The sequence below is a fragment of the Dendropsophus ebraccatus genome, chromosome 5, assembly GCF_027789765.1.
Source record: "Dendropsophus ebraccatus isolate aDenEbr1 chromosome 5, aDenEbr1.pat, whole genome shotgun sequence".
NCBI lineage: Eukaryota > Metazoa > Chordata > Amphibia > Anura > Hylidae > Dendropsophus > Dendropsophus ebraccatus.
The window spans coordinates 138,887,486-138,902,516 of record NC_091458.1 but is presented as its reverse complement, the minus strand read 5'-3'; the positions used below and the strand labels follow the sequence as shown (position 1 = coordinate 138,902,516).

The following is a 15,031-nucleotide window of genomic DNA, read 5'->3' as shown; positions in this document are numbered from 1 at the left end:
TTGCAATGGTGTTAATGGTGTTTTGTAGTATTTATTCTTATTTATTCTTAGTTACAGTGGGGAAGGGGGGCCCAAGCTTGGTGAACAGCCCGGGGCCTATGGTAAAGTTAATCCGCCCCTGCACCTGTCTCTTTCTCTTATATTTATATGTATGTATGTATGTGCATGTATATGAAATATGTATAAATATCATACATATGAACAGTGAAAGTAGATCTGTTGGTCATGGCGGGTTTTAAAGGACACACCCATAGCATGCCCACTTGGTGGGTTTTTGAACAAAAAAATTGTGTCGCACACCTTTAGTAAATATGTTGGAACACTAGACTGGCAGGGAAAATGGATAAAAACCAGACAATCAGCCCCAGAGACTATATAATATGTTAATGTGTGTGATGCACATAGCCGCATCCTATGGGGAGAGCTGGGCTGACTCCTCTATGACGAGATACAGCCGTATTAGTGGTATGTATCAGTGGGCCAGCTCTAGGAAACTAATTGACTTCCTAGGTGTGTCGTAATAATTGCACCATGGGCCAGATTTGGCAGCGGGCCAGAGAGGCCCCCCCCCCTGATTTAAGCACTGTGTGTGCCACCTTGTGTTGGCTTTGCAAGGCACCACATCCTCTCTTTTAGACATACAGAGGATTAGTATGGGCTAGAGATGAGTGTGACTTCGACATTCTCCAGGCAGATCGCTCGGCATTTGATTACCGGTGGCTGACAAAGTTGGATACAGCCCTAGGGAGTCCGGGAAAACATGGATAAAGCCTTTTGCCTATGGCTGTATCAATGTTTTCCCGCACTCCCTTGGGCTGCATCTAACATATTCAACTACTGGTATTCAAATGCCGAACGACTGGACTTGAGCATGCTCAAGTCGCACTCATCTCTAGAATGACCCATCATAATCTGTAAAGGTAAGGGCTTTTCTAAATAAAGTTGAGTGGAGGCACCCCCCTATTCTTTATAGTGCATTACATCCTCATCCCTCTGATACTCTTCAGTGCACAGAGTGCACTACCGACACTTCCCCTATACTTGTGCACTTCCACCTCATCTTCAATCGTGAAGGTGAGGTGGTGGTACAGTAAAAGGCTATGTTAACAATGGCCGTGATTTTATACAAAACATACATTCTATTTGAATGAATGAAATCCCGGCTGGAGCGTATACACATAGTATACACCCTGGCCAGGATTCCATCCAGCCGCACGAAAAACTGACACGTCAGTTTTCTGCGGCTGCAATTCATTGAATAGCGGCCGCAGAGAATATGTCAGTTCACACAATGGATCCTATTAGACAGTTTGATGATCATTTGGCAAGGACTGTATTTAAAAAAGTTATGCTTACCTATCCAAGCTCCCCTAGTGTCTTTCTGTCATGTCTCTGGGTCATCTGCTGACCACAGCCACCACAACACTTCCAAACCCGTCTTTGCAGTGACAGCCCGCTCAGCCAGTCACTGGTAGTGGCTCTGTCCCATCTCGGTCAGTGATAGGCTGAGCAGGCTGTCACTGCAGAGACTAGTTCAGATGTGTCAGCACCGGTTGAAGTCAGGGGATGCAGAGACAAGGCAGGAAGAGACCAGGGGAACATGGACAGGTAAGCATAACATCTTTATTATTTTCTATATACCGGAGTATCCTTTTAATCAGTCGTCGGTTGTGCATCACCTACAGTATTATACGGAGCAACATGCGGCCGACGGGTGATGATTTTTTTAGGGATCAGCCGACAAGCACATAATTGCTCTCTCCTCAGTTGATCGTTGTCCTTATTACATGGAGCGATGTCTGCCTGATTAGGCCTGATTCGGCAGATAATGACCCTGTATAATAGGGCCTTAAATCCAAATCTGGCAACCAGAAGACCAACAACCCTTCTTCAGAATCTAGTAACCATAACACATCCCTCTTAGGGCCCTATTCCACCAAACGATTATCGTTTGCATATCATTAACGATTAACGATCTCAAACGACCACTATTGCGAAAGACCTGAAAACGTTCACTCATTTCCATTGAACGATAATCGTTACTTATGATCGTAATTGCGATAGTTTTTTCTTCGCTATTTATTCGCTATTGCATTCGTATCTATTGCGAACGACCGAACGATGTCTTATTCAACGCGAACGATTTGCGAACGAGCAACGATAAAAATAGGTCCAGGTCTTTTAAAGCGATCAACGATTTCTCGTTCGGTCGTTAATCGTTAACTGCATTTCAACCGAACGATTATCGTTTAGATTCGAACGATTTAACGATAATCTGAACGATAATCGTCCAGTGGAATAGGGCCCTTACTCTTTAAATGAATGAGCCTTTACACTTCCTCTGGCAGAGAATTCTACAGTCTTGCAACTCTTAAGATGGCCTCACACCTTACACGTCAATGTGCAGCAAGGAAGAACATTCCTGTGTTCTCTATGGGGAGGTGTAAGCCCCAGCCAGTCAGATCTGGCAGTGGCTTATTTGTCCAACAACAAAAGGGATCGGGCAGTAAAATTCCATCACACTGAACCCCTATGGATACAAACATCATTTGTCGGTGGAGTCTTGGGAGACCCCCATACACTTAATATTGTTCTTTATAAACATAAAAGCTTTCTTTCTTAGATGTAGAGCATGCTCCTTGTTATGGGTACAGTCCTGGATATAAATAGATCATGCAAGACGAATGGTACGTAACATTAGCTTCCAGAGCTGATCACAGAGAAGGAGCTTCTCATAGCCACTATATTGAAATACAGCTTATGGTTCCATCATATAACCTGGGCTCCATTTATAGAGATACTTTTTACCTGTACTATTCAGACAGTGTTAATAATGAATGGTCAGCAAATTAGTGGCCGAGATTTACCTCATCTTAGTGGAAAAATTCCCTCTAAGGGCCGTATTACAAGGCCTGATGAGCAGGGGTAAGAGCGCGGGCAAGGGCTGTATATATATATCATCAGTGATGTCCATTCAGCCCTTGCTTTAAAGGGGTACGCAGTATATAGAAAATAACAAAGATCTCTCCACACTCCACACTCATAGGGGGAGATTCATCAAAGGGGTGTAAAGCAGTACTGGCTCAGTTGCCCCTAGCAACCAATTAGATTCCACCTTTAATTTTCCAAGGAATCTGTGAAGAATGGAAAGTGGAACCTGTTTAGTTGCTAGGGGCAACTGAGCCAGTTCTACTTTACACCAGTTTGATAAATCTCTCCCATTGTCCTTTAAGAAGTTTAAAAATCATCGACTGCCAGCCGCACATTGCTCTGTGTAATAGGTGATGAACGGCTGACAAATGATTTAAAGGGTACTCCAGTATATAGAAAATAATAAAAAAAAGTTATGCTTACCTGTCCAAGTTCCCCCAGTGTCCTCCTGTCGTGTCTCTGGGTCACCCACTGACCACAGCCACCACGGACAATTCCAAACCTGTCTTTGCAGTGACAGCCCACTCAGCCAATCACTGGCAGTGGCTCTGTCCCATCTTGATCAGTGATAGGTTGAGTGGGCTGACACTGCACAGATTAATTCAGATGTGTCAGCGGGGATGCAGAGACAAGGCAGAAGGACACTGTGGGAGTGTAGCCAGGTAAGCATGATATCTTTATTATTTTCTGTATACTGGAGTACCTATTAATCAGTCATCGGCTGTGCATCACCTATTACACAGAGCAATGTGTGGCTGGTGGGTGATGCTTTTTAAACTTGTTGAAAGAGAGCGATCAGCTGACAAGCAATCAATTGCTCTCCTGATCATTGTCCTTATTTCATAGAGTGATATAGTCTATACAGTTCTATAGTCTTGCTGCTCTTACACCTTCAATAACTATAAGATAACATTTATCTCTCACACCCCCCCCCCCACCCCCATAGACGTCAATGTGCGGAACAGCTTAACATTCCTGTGTTCTCTATGGGGAGGTGTAAGCCGAAGCCAGTCAGATCTGGTAGTGGCTTATTTGTCGAATACAGAAGGGATCGGGCAGTAAAATTCCAGCACAATGAACCCCTATGTATACAGATATCATTTGTCGGTGGAGTCTCGGGAGACCCCCATACACTTTATATTGTTCTTTATAAACATAAAAGCTTTCTTTCTTAGATGTAGAGCATGCTCCTTGTAATGGATACAGTCCTGGATATAAATAGATCATGCAAGACGAATGGTACATTAGCTTCCAGAGCTGATCACAGAAGGAGCTTCTCCTAGCCACTACATTCAAATACAGCTAAACAGAAAGCCCACAATGGTTTGATCATATAAGCTGGGCTGCATTCATACAGATACATGTACTATTCTGACAGTGTTATTAATGAATGGTCCGTCACAGTGACAGCAAATCAAAGCTAATTGATAAGCACCATCTGGCCATCTGTCTAATACACGGACGCCTCAAATCTGCCACAGCCGGAGCTGTTCTTCCACAGTGGCTCTCATTCTGGCTTACAGACAGGTTACTGAGTGCGAAACCCTCTCTAAAATGTCTGTATGATCTGTGACTCAGTATAGAGAGCCGTATGTATTCCTTTAGATAGAAAATAGTTTCTTCTTCTCATCCAGACACAATCCCTGCTGCAGTGTCCGACCTCTGTAACTGCAAACAAAGGTTTCTGGACCAAATATTCTGAGATACCATGTAATGGGGAGAGACTGCACACTCTGGGACCGACTCCACGACGCCCCCTGCTGTTATAAGGGGAGGGCTGCAGGACCAGCGTCAGGTGCCGGCGAACTGGACTCCATCCGGTCACCGAGTGCTAGGCCTAGCTCACAGGTAAATAATGCCTGCTGACCCCCATGCCTCTGCCGCCGATCCCAGCACACCCAAGGGCTGTGGCCTTTAAGGTTGCTCTGCCCCTTTAAACTCCCTGCCATTGTCGCAGACGCACAGGCATGTCTGCTACAACATGCCTAATGTTGGCTAATGTCGCTACCTGGGCGTGCCGAAAAGGAGCTGGGAGGGAAGAGAGAAGAATGATCCCGTCAAGGCTCTGGAAGAAGAAAAACGCTGCTGGGGAGCAAGGTGAGTATTCGTTTATCTTTTTTTTGTGGGCTGCACAACAGGGGAGAGTGTTCTGTATGGAAATGGTTCACCACGTGGGGGGGGGGTATATTATATATGGAAATGGGGGGTTTGCATGGGGGGCATATACTATATGAGGGCTGCTGCACAGGGCATATGCTATATGGGGTCTGATGCACGGATAGAGCACATGCTATATGAGCTTTGCTGCACAGGAAGGGGGGTCATATACTATATGGGGTCTGTTGCATGGGGGGGCCTTATAGTACATGGAGTCTGCTGCACAGGGGGCATATACTATATGAGGTCTGCTACACAGGAGGAGCACATACTATATGCAGTCTGCTGCACATTAAGGGGGGCCATATACTATATGGCGTGTGCTATATAGGGGCACAAAAGGGGTCTATACTATATGGAGGCACACTAGAGGCCTATACATTACGTAGGCAGAGAGAGGGCATATGGGGCACAGAGGGGATCTAATTACTGTATGTGCTGAAGCAAGGAGCCTAAAATGTTTCTCTGGTAGATTCTAAAGAGAAAGGTCGTGGCTCGGGATGAATGGAAAACAAAAGGAAAAGTGAGAAGACGTCAACTGTGAGTCACTGGATATAAGTCACTATACCATCCTATATGACCATCTGTTACAAAAAAAAAAAAGTAAAATATATATACACACACATATATGCGCGTGTGTAACGGCAGTGCAGATATCTCCCCATGATCTTCTTATATCAACTCAGGGGGCCCATGCCTCAGATGTTTTTGGACCCTAGCAAAGCCCCTGGCTTTAGAGCTGTGTTGTATTATTCCTCTGTTATTCTTACTAGAAATGTATGTCTGGGGGGTAATCAAAGCTGATAACATACAGATGGGTACTGAGTCATAAATTTCTAGCAAGAATAACAGCAGAACACGGAGCTCTATGAAAAGAAGCCTAACTTTATTACATGTATAATGCATGTATCTACCAACATAGACAGATTAGTCTTTTTTCAAGTTGTTGTCCAGCCTCACAAAATGTTTTTGTCCAGATTCAGGCCGAAAGGAATAACATAGGTAAAGCAGATGTAGCCCCAGCCTATAGCTGTAGCCATGTTTTCAAGGCAGCCCTAGGCCTGGATCTATCCTATCTAGCCACAATTATGGTCCCAGACTAGAACAACATAACCTATTTTTTGGGGCATCGATTGTGGATCTGTAAAACTGTGGACAGTGTGACTAGCCCAATAGAAATTCATGGGCCCTAAATTTGTCCATAATTATGGATCCACAATCCTGTCTTGGTTCCAGATTTTACAGGACACCTTCATAGGTGTTGCTAAATCCATGCCTGATGGGCCAGAGCTGTTTTGGGGTTTTAAAGGGATTCTATCAGCTGTAATTTAATACACATTCCAAACCATGACACTGTTAGACGCTGTTAGGGCAAGGAGACAAGTGGTACCTTTCATATATCTGTCTGTACTTCCAGAACACTTCTGTTCTTCAAAGAGTCAGAAAGGGTTTCTTGTACTGATACAAGCTCTAACACTCCTACAAGTTCCTTTACCCGTACCTGCTTGGGATTCAGTTTTCAGCTGACTGTCAAGCAAGTAGGGTTAGGGCTGGGAGAGGAGCAAGGAGACATTACAGCTTGCTGCAGTCTAGAAGTTTAAGATGACTTCTTTGCCTCCAAAGGATTGACACCAAAGGATAAAAGCATTTTTCTATGTTACGATATGTGCACAATACGGAATTCACACAGGTAACTTCCAGCTGATTCCGTCGCTTGACCCCGAACCCTCCCTCGCACTCCCGCCTGAAGTTCCTCTGGTCCCATAGGCTCCAATTTTTACGCACAGGCGGATTCCACTGTCCGCCCAAAGAATTGTCATGTCAATTCTTTGGGCGTATGGCAGAATCTGCCTGAGCATAGAATGGAGCCTATGGGACGAGCGGAACTTCAAGCGGGAACACGCACAGAATACGCTGGAAGTTATCCGCGCGGATTTCGTAGTGTGATAGATATATGAAAGGTTCCATAGGTCTCCTTGTCCTAACAGCATCTAACAGTGTCAGCGGTTTTGGAATGTGAATTGCAGCTGACCGATTCCCTTTAAGGTATCCCTTTAAGGCTAATCAGCAAATATTTACATATGAATATATATATATATAAATATATATATATATATATATATATATATTTAGAGTCTCAATAATTTTTTGACAACCCAGATGATGTCATCACTCCAGGCTACTTGTTAGCTCAGTCTTTGTGTTATCGATTTATCGAGGTTTAATCCTCAACAGATGGTTGAGTAATCAGTTGCTACTTCTTTGAAGCACAGCAGAATACAGCATTACCTTTTTGTGCTAATTTTGTTCCTTTTGAAATAAATTCTATTAGTTTGCAAGAGCCAGGTCTGCACCAAAATCTTTTAACAATTTTCAGAAAAATTGCACTCTCTGGGAAGAATGACAGGTGCGGGCTACAAAAATGAAGCTGCGAGTCGCGTTACCTTTTTTTTGTCTATTAGCTCTGCGGCTGATCTTTTGGGCTTCTAGAAGTAACATCTTATTGAGTTCAGATACTTTAAAATGAAAAATAATGCAAAATCCTTGCAGATCACAGACATTCATTCCAATAAGAAAGGAAAGGGCAGCTATGATATTATGTGTGAGAATGGTGGGATGTGCGTTCCATGCATCTGTGTCTCTATCTCATCTTCTCCTGCCTTTCTCTCGCTCTCTTTTCTTCTGCCTATTAATTATTTAATATAGGCTTCTCATGCTGCATTACTGCTCGTTAAGAGCTTCCCCAGAAAATCTAATTCTATCAGCACTTCAGGGGAATTCAGAACGGAGACTACACAACCAGAGGAGGAAAATGGACGCGGAGGAGAGACGTGAAAAGAAGAAGAAGAAGGATGTCAGGAAAGCCTGAGAAAAAAAAAGCACTACATCAAACGTGATAGATCAGCAGGTAGAAAATAATATATATGAACACTGGTAATGTAATGTAAGAGGTGGGACAGGAATGCTAGAATCTTTGTGTAATATATAGTGTTGGCATTGGAACAGATTGGACAATTTTTTTTTTCAAAGCTAAAAAAAAATGTAAAAAGATGCATAAATAGACAGACTAGGGATAATAAATGACAGTAAGAAACAATTCAGGAAAGCTCCAAAAGAAAAGAGATACAGAAGAAGAGATGTAGGAAGATCACCCACCTACTGTGTTCAGAGTATTAAGATCACCATTAAAATCCTATTAAGCCCATTAGAGTCTGCAGGAAATGTACTGAATTGGTTTTATTTTGCTTAGAGTTTCCTGAGCATAAGGCGGCAGCTCGCTGCCGATGATTTAACCGGTGTATACATATTACCCAGAAAAGACCATTCTGTACCAAGTAACACCTTGTCCCATACAACTACCAAAAAGTGGCAATTTACCGAACAAATGGCTGCAGTGATTCATAACCTTAGTAAGGTGCTAATATAAATTTATAGCTAGTTGGGATTTCTGAATGAGTACCAGCAGTGTTCTGTGCCGTGAAATGGAATGTCTGTCAAAAGGTGCCAAAAAGACCATAAAGCTTTTTATTGGTAACAGTAAATTACTCTTTCCCATTCTACTGTCATTTACAGGTAGATGCTTGTAAGTACTGTGTCATTGTTGACCTAACTGGATACCTTAACAGCAACAAGATCAAAAACAAGATATCATACGTGTATGTTGTGTTAAGTACAAAGTAAACAATATCTACTTACTGGGAACATTTTTGACCAAATGGTGCCAGGCCTCCAGGCTGACAATGTTAAATAGGTACAAGCTTTGCATAGACCAAGCAAATACAAGAAACTTTGTAATATACCTTATCAGACAAAAACGCTATCTTCTTCTTCTGTTTAAGGATCTTCCCTATTTCCTCTTCATCATCCACTCTCAAAATCAGCTTAGTAATGACTTTTGTTGACATATTTAATGACATTTAGACCTACTAGCTTGGTTTTTCTACCTAACTTATAAATTAAAGTAAATCTGTCAGCACCTAGACTGGACCCAAGGTGCTGAGTGTAGAGTAGGTAAATAGAGTGAGAAAAAGACCAGGCACTCACCCATCAACGTGTCAATTTCTTCTTTATTGTCGATGAAAAATCATAAAAATGCAGGGAGAGGGAGCATGGCAAACAGGTCTCAGCGACGCACATTTTGTGTTACACACTCACTTCCTCTAGCTAGTTTGCCATGCTCCCTCTCCCTGCGTTTTTATGATTTTTCATCGACAATAAAGAAGAAATTGACATATTGATGGGTGAGTGCCTGGTCTTTTTCTCACTATTTATTTTGGATGTAACTATTGTACCACAGAGCACCGCACGGATGTGTTTTTAGTGTGTCTATGCACAGTGACCCAATATGCAGGATCTGTAGTGCCGAGTTGTATCTACTGGATGGACTAGTGTAGAGTAGGTGTCTGGCCCCTTGTATGTATGGTACCTGTCTTAAATGCCTCCGTGCACTAGATTTTATACAGCCTTGCAAAACCAACCATAATTAAGAGTCAAAGAGGAGCCTCCCTACTACTTCCTCCTTCCTTTTTTTGCTGCATATTTACCACTGGTCGGCCTCCTCCATACTGGCGTCAACCTGGTTCACGCATGCACCATTGCTGGCAAGGGCCAAGCGCCGTCATGACAGTTCACACCTGCACCGCTGATTGCTCGGCGGCACACTCCTGATAATGGCGATCGTGCATGCACCATAGGCTGGAGGAGCAGCACACACAGGCACGGAGGCTAAGCAGAGGGAGCAATGTCATCAAGAGTGTCTGTTGGAAGGAGCATGTGCGCTTAAGATCTGAACCCAATGCCCTCAGCTTGGACGCTCAACACACGTACATCGCTCCTTCAGCCTACAGTACATGCGCCATCGTCATTATCGGGAGGATTTTAGCAAACTATTAATCAATTAATATTTTAATTTTGGGTAGATTTTAAGAATTAAACTCCTTACTATATTTAGATTTTTCCTTTGGAAAAAAGCACCTATAAAAGTAAATATATAAAAATTATTTTTTTTTAAAAAAAGAAAGAAATATAACGCAGTAATTTCCCTTACTCCTCTACACAATTTTTTTTTTTTACCAGTAGAAGATTGATGAAAAAAATTCAGGTAAGCCAGCAGTTTTTCATATTTTTCAATTAAAAAAATCTATGTGAGAGACCCGAGGACACACTCACTTTATTGGCTTGAACACACAATTTGTGGGGCTATAAAGGTTTCTTCTTTGAAAATGTCGCAAATGGCAAAATTGTGTTGCAAAGAATCAACCCTGAATTGTTGGGACTTGAATAGTAAATCTGGGTCTTCATATTAGTTAATAACAAGTTTGTAAATACAGACTGTTACTTTAATCACAATTCAAAACTTTTATGAGTTTACTTACCTTGAAAAGTCTTAATATATTGGCCACCATGATGGAAACAGAGCTAGAAGATGCTCCGATGACTCCAACCACCCTTTCAGGTTGAGCGATTATAGGGTTTCCACCACTCAGACAGCGAACTTCTGCCCTATCCTTGTCTATAAGTGGCTGGACAAAGCTCAGAGACTGCTCTAGAGCATGTGTATCTCGAGAACAGGTATCCAGAATTCTAGCACCTAAGGTAATGTTGGGCAGAAGGTCAGGATCAGCGTTGATACGATCAAGGGCATACAGCATTGCTTCTAGACGATGTATTCCCTTCTCTTTCTTGAGTTCTCCGCATGCTCTGCCATCACTTCCCCTTCCATGGACGGGGAAAAGACCTCCTAAAATGAGGTCACCATCTATCCTCACAGAATTCATATGTGGGGAACCCTTTGGTTTGGACCAACAAGTCCATGAACCTAGAAGTACCAACGTGCATACCATTACTGTAAACTTTGGCATATCCATAATGCAGGATTTTGGAAAACCAACAAAAGTCCTTCCTCTTTCAAACTCCACGTCACAGTCGAATTGTCCGGTGATCTTTTCGATGACTTAAGATGCCCAGGCCATGATTCCATGCAGTTACTGGTCATGAGGCATCAGACATTCTGAAAGAAGAGAGAACATAAATTATAGATACATTACAAAGGTATAGCTCCACAGCTACTCTTCATATCAGATACATTTCATTACCTTTATTCGGATGAGGGTGGTTACGTGTTCTATGGTATTATTGGCCTTTTCCTTTTCATGTTTAATATTAATGAAACATAAATTATTTATCATCTGTACCCGTATATCCGAAATATATGGTGACTTAGCATTTAATAATTCATATGACAATATAAAAGAAATACATTGAGATCTTCTGATATGGCACAGCTAGGACCAGCCCAGCCATTTGTAATGGACATAAGTTACAGTATACTATTATGCCCATAAAATGGCATATATTTAAACTTGTATCCTGACTCATCAACTATCCCCTGCAATTTGCAGGTAAAATGATATGAGTAGCGTTGAGCGGGCAGAGAGTTTATCTCCGAGAGTTCGGGTTCGTATGAACCCGAATCGAACTCGGTTCAGACCATCCCTAATTGAAATTAATTGGAGACTCAAGCATTTAACCAAGTACCTGCTCAGCAGAGCAGAGGGTGCCTGATTAACCTGTTTAATTTTTCTGTAAGACAAATAACTTCGAAGATATGCTGGCAATTTCATTTTTTTTGCTACAAAGTTTGAATGCTGTCTTTAAACATCCCTTCAATGGACAAAATATATAAAAATCTCATCAACAAAAGGGAATAGGTTAACCAGGCTTTTTTGCGGGTCAGTTCTCCTCACGTCTGTTGTCAGTTAAAGATGGTTCATACATCTAGTTACAGTTACAGTTGTCTTTTAACCTCATGGTACATTTATTCTTAGTGACTTTGGTTCATAGTTGGCTGTTGTTGGCATAAATCCACTCCAGTCTGGACCACACTTAAAGGGCCCGACCCCCTGGTGCAGCCCCCGGATACTTACCCTTTCCGACAAGTCCCGTTCCTAGAGCCGGTCCCCGGACCAAGATATCAGCGCCCGAAGCTGTGTGCGCACGCCGCTGAGATGGGTCCGATGGCTCTATTCATTCTCTATGGGCGCGCTCACGGCTTCGGGCGCTGATATCTTCACCCTGGGAACGGCTCCTGGAATGGGACTCATCGGAAAGGGTAAGTATCCAGGGGCTGCATCGGGGGGTCGGGCGGGATCTGTGCCCACTAGACATGAGCGAACCGGGTTTGGGTTCGAGTCGATTCGAACCCGAACGTTCGGTATTTGATTAGCAGGAGCTGCTGAACTTGGATAAAGCTCTAAGGTTGTCTGGAAAACATGAATACAGCCAATGACTATATCCATGATTTCCACATAGCCTTAGGGCTTTATCCAACTTCAGCAGCCACCGCTAATCAAATGCCGAAAGTTCAGGTTCGGATCGACTCAAGCATGCTCGAGGTTCGCTCATCTCTAGTGCCCACGTCCCCGGTGACAGGTTCCCTTTAAATGGCTGCACCTGTTAGCTTGGTGAAACACCAACGTTCATTAGCTTCTCAGTGGTTTCAGTGGACATAATGAAAGCCTGTGCACCTTTGCGAAGAATTTGGTGCACGGCCCACACATACAAGATATGAATATGGTAGAATATATATGGGCTAAAGATGAAATTAAGAGTTGGGAGAAGATCAGAAAGAAAATGCATGTTTTGAATATGGGAGGTTAAAACAAAAATCGATCTGTAATCTGTAAAATCTGTAACTCCCCTAACTAGAGAAATCGATTAAGAAGAAATGAGTTGCAATGATCTATACAGATTTGCTGGAAGAAGTTCCGGGATGAGTTTAAGGGCATGTTCACACTGAGAAATAAGCAGCCCATAAAATATAAACTTAGCATTGTCCCATTGCTTTTCATAGGATTTCCGCACTGTTGTTCACATGGCAAAATTTCCGTGCCGAAAATTCCGCTGTGGATGCGCTTTCTGCCTGAAGAATTGACATGTCAATTCTTTGGGCGGATTCCACTTCAGACACTTCTGAATTTCCCACTGTAATTATTCATTAGGTTTTTTTTTTTCGTAAGCAGCTACCCAAATATGTCTATGATGTTGCTTAGCAACCTCAGCCAGGTGTACAGGTGACTCATCCCGATCTCCACGCTCTTCTACGTCATTACCAGAAAAAGGAACAAGTTGGAGCAAAGATCTCATGTTTAGAGGCAAGCAGTAAGGATTCTCCTTTTAGATTTCTCTCTTTTTTAAAATTTATTTATATTTTTTACATTTAGTTCAAAGCCAATAAGGTCTATAGGTGTATAATTAAAGATGGTATGAGCAAAAATAAAACAAGAGCAAACCCAATGGTAACCCTTTGACGGCGTACATTTATATCTCTTTGCAGTTAAAGACATATCGAGAGGGCTTACTATGTGATCCTCTTTCTATATCGGGCAGTATATCTATATCTAACAGTAGCTGGGGGCCACAGTCAGTGGCATAGATACCACAAAGGTAGGCCATGCAGCCACGGGGGGGGGGGGGCGGTCCCCCATGGCAAAGTGTGGCCTGCCTCCATGATGCTAGAACACTCATCTCATCTCAGAACCTCTATTCCCTGCCTCCCCCCGCTGTGTGGCGGCATAGCGGCATGTAGGAGCGGCCCCCTGCCGAGGAATCCCAGGCCCAGCACCCCGCCCTGCCCGGCATGCCCAGCAAGAGCGGTCCACCTCTGACAACCTCCTTCCCCCCTGTGTCCCACCAATCAGAGCACCCCCCTACCCTGGCACAGCATGTCGAAGCGGCCCCAGCGCCCCTTTACCACAGCCCCCTACTCCCTGTTACCTCTCTGCCACATACCTTCAACTCTGGAGCGTTCTCTGCCTTCATGGTAGTGGCTCAAAACAAGTCACATGGCAGAGGGCCTCTCTTGTGGCCGGAGGCAGCTGTGCACCTCCAGCCACAAGGGCAACTCCGTCCCCCCACTCCCCGTACACATACGGCGCAGCATTCCATCTCCCAGCTCTATGGCGCACAAATGGCATGCTGGGGGACCACGCCAGGCCAGGTGAGTGTGTGTGGCGGGGGCGGCACAGTTTTTTGCTATGGGGCCCCATCAATCCTAGCTTTGCCCCTGGCCACTGCTAATAGCAGAAACAAGCAAGCACTCGGTTCCGCCAATCTAACCATTTAGATGCTGCTTTCATAACTGACAGCGACATTTAAATGGCTTTAATAATGGCTTCCCTGGTGGTTCATTTGGGGGATTAGCTTTCTGTGATGCGATGGCGGGAAGCCGATCCATTATACTTACTGCTTGGGGCCTCTTCTAGTTTCCAGCAATGTCCTGACTCGGGGATTGCTTCAGGCAGTCTGAAGCATTCAAGCGTAGATTAGAACGACCAATGCTGTACATAGGTACTGCATTCATGTCTATGAGCAATCCCCGAGGGGGACTAGAAATAATAAAGGTCCGCTTAATTCATCATTTTTGGGGTGGAAAAATAAGCAGGAAACCTACTCCAGCTCTGAGCTGGCGTAGGTTTCCTGCCACGCTCACTGGTGCGCACGGGATTTGTGTAGAGGCAGTCCGCCTCTACATAAATCTCCATACCATCAGAGCTGCGGGGACATTTTTAGGTCCGGCACAGAAAACGCCGGACTTAATAATTGTCCCCTTAGTATACACTCTGGCCGGGATCGCTAGTGGCCGTGCAAAAAACTCTCATGAGAACCTGTCAGTTCACACCATTGTGTGCAGCAGTGAATTCGGATGCGGGGACACATGGGTGCACACGCATCCGATTCAGAAGAAATAAAGGTCATCTGGGCCGGTACTGCAGTACCGGCTGAGATCATCTTCAGTAACACCAGCCGTTCTGTGATCTGGCCGGGTCACAGAACGGACGGTGTTACATATAGTGTGCACAAGTGTGCCCTTTTCCTATTTTTTTAGGAAAATGATCAAATTAAAAAAATTTTACATATTTGGTATCGTCTCGTGGGGAATCAC

The 15,031-nt window shown here is 43.7% G+C and overlaps 1 protein-coding gene across 2 annotated transcripts in view; it reads right to left on the bottom strand.

The window, feature by feature from the left end:
* The window catches only part of GRM4 (glutamate metabotropic receptor 4), an 88,024-nt gene extending 77,144 nt beyond the window's left edge, over window positions 1-10,880 (bottom strand). The window contains exon 1 of one of the 2 annotated variants that reach the window (XM_069972576.1): window positions 10,464-10,880. In XM_069972576.1, coding sequence (XP_069828677.1) covers window positions 10,464-10,865 — 402 coding nt within the window. In that variant the 5' untranslated portion in view covers window positions 10,866-10,880. The remainder of the gene's footprint in view (window positions 1-10,463) is intronic. The other variant, XM_069972575.1, reaches the window with a different exon arrangement.
* Window positions 10,881-15,031: the final 4,151 nt, after the last annotated feature.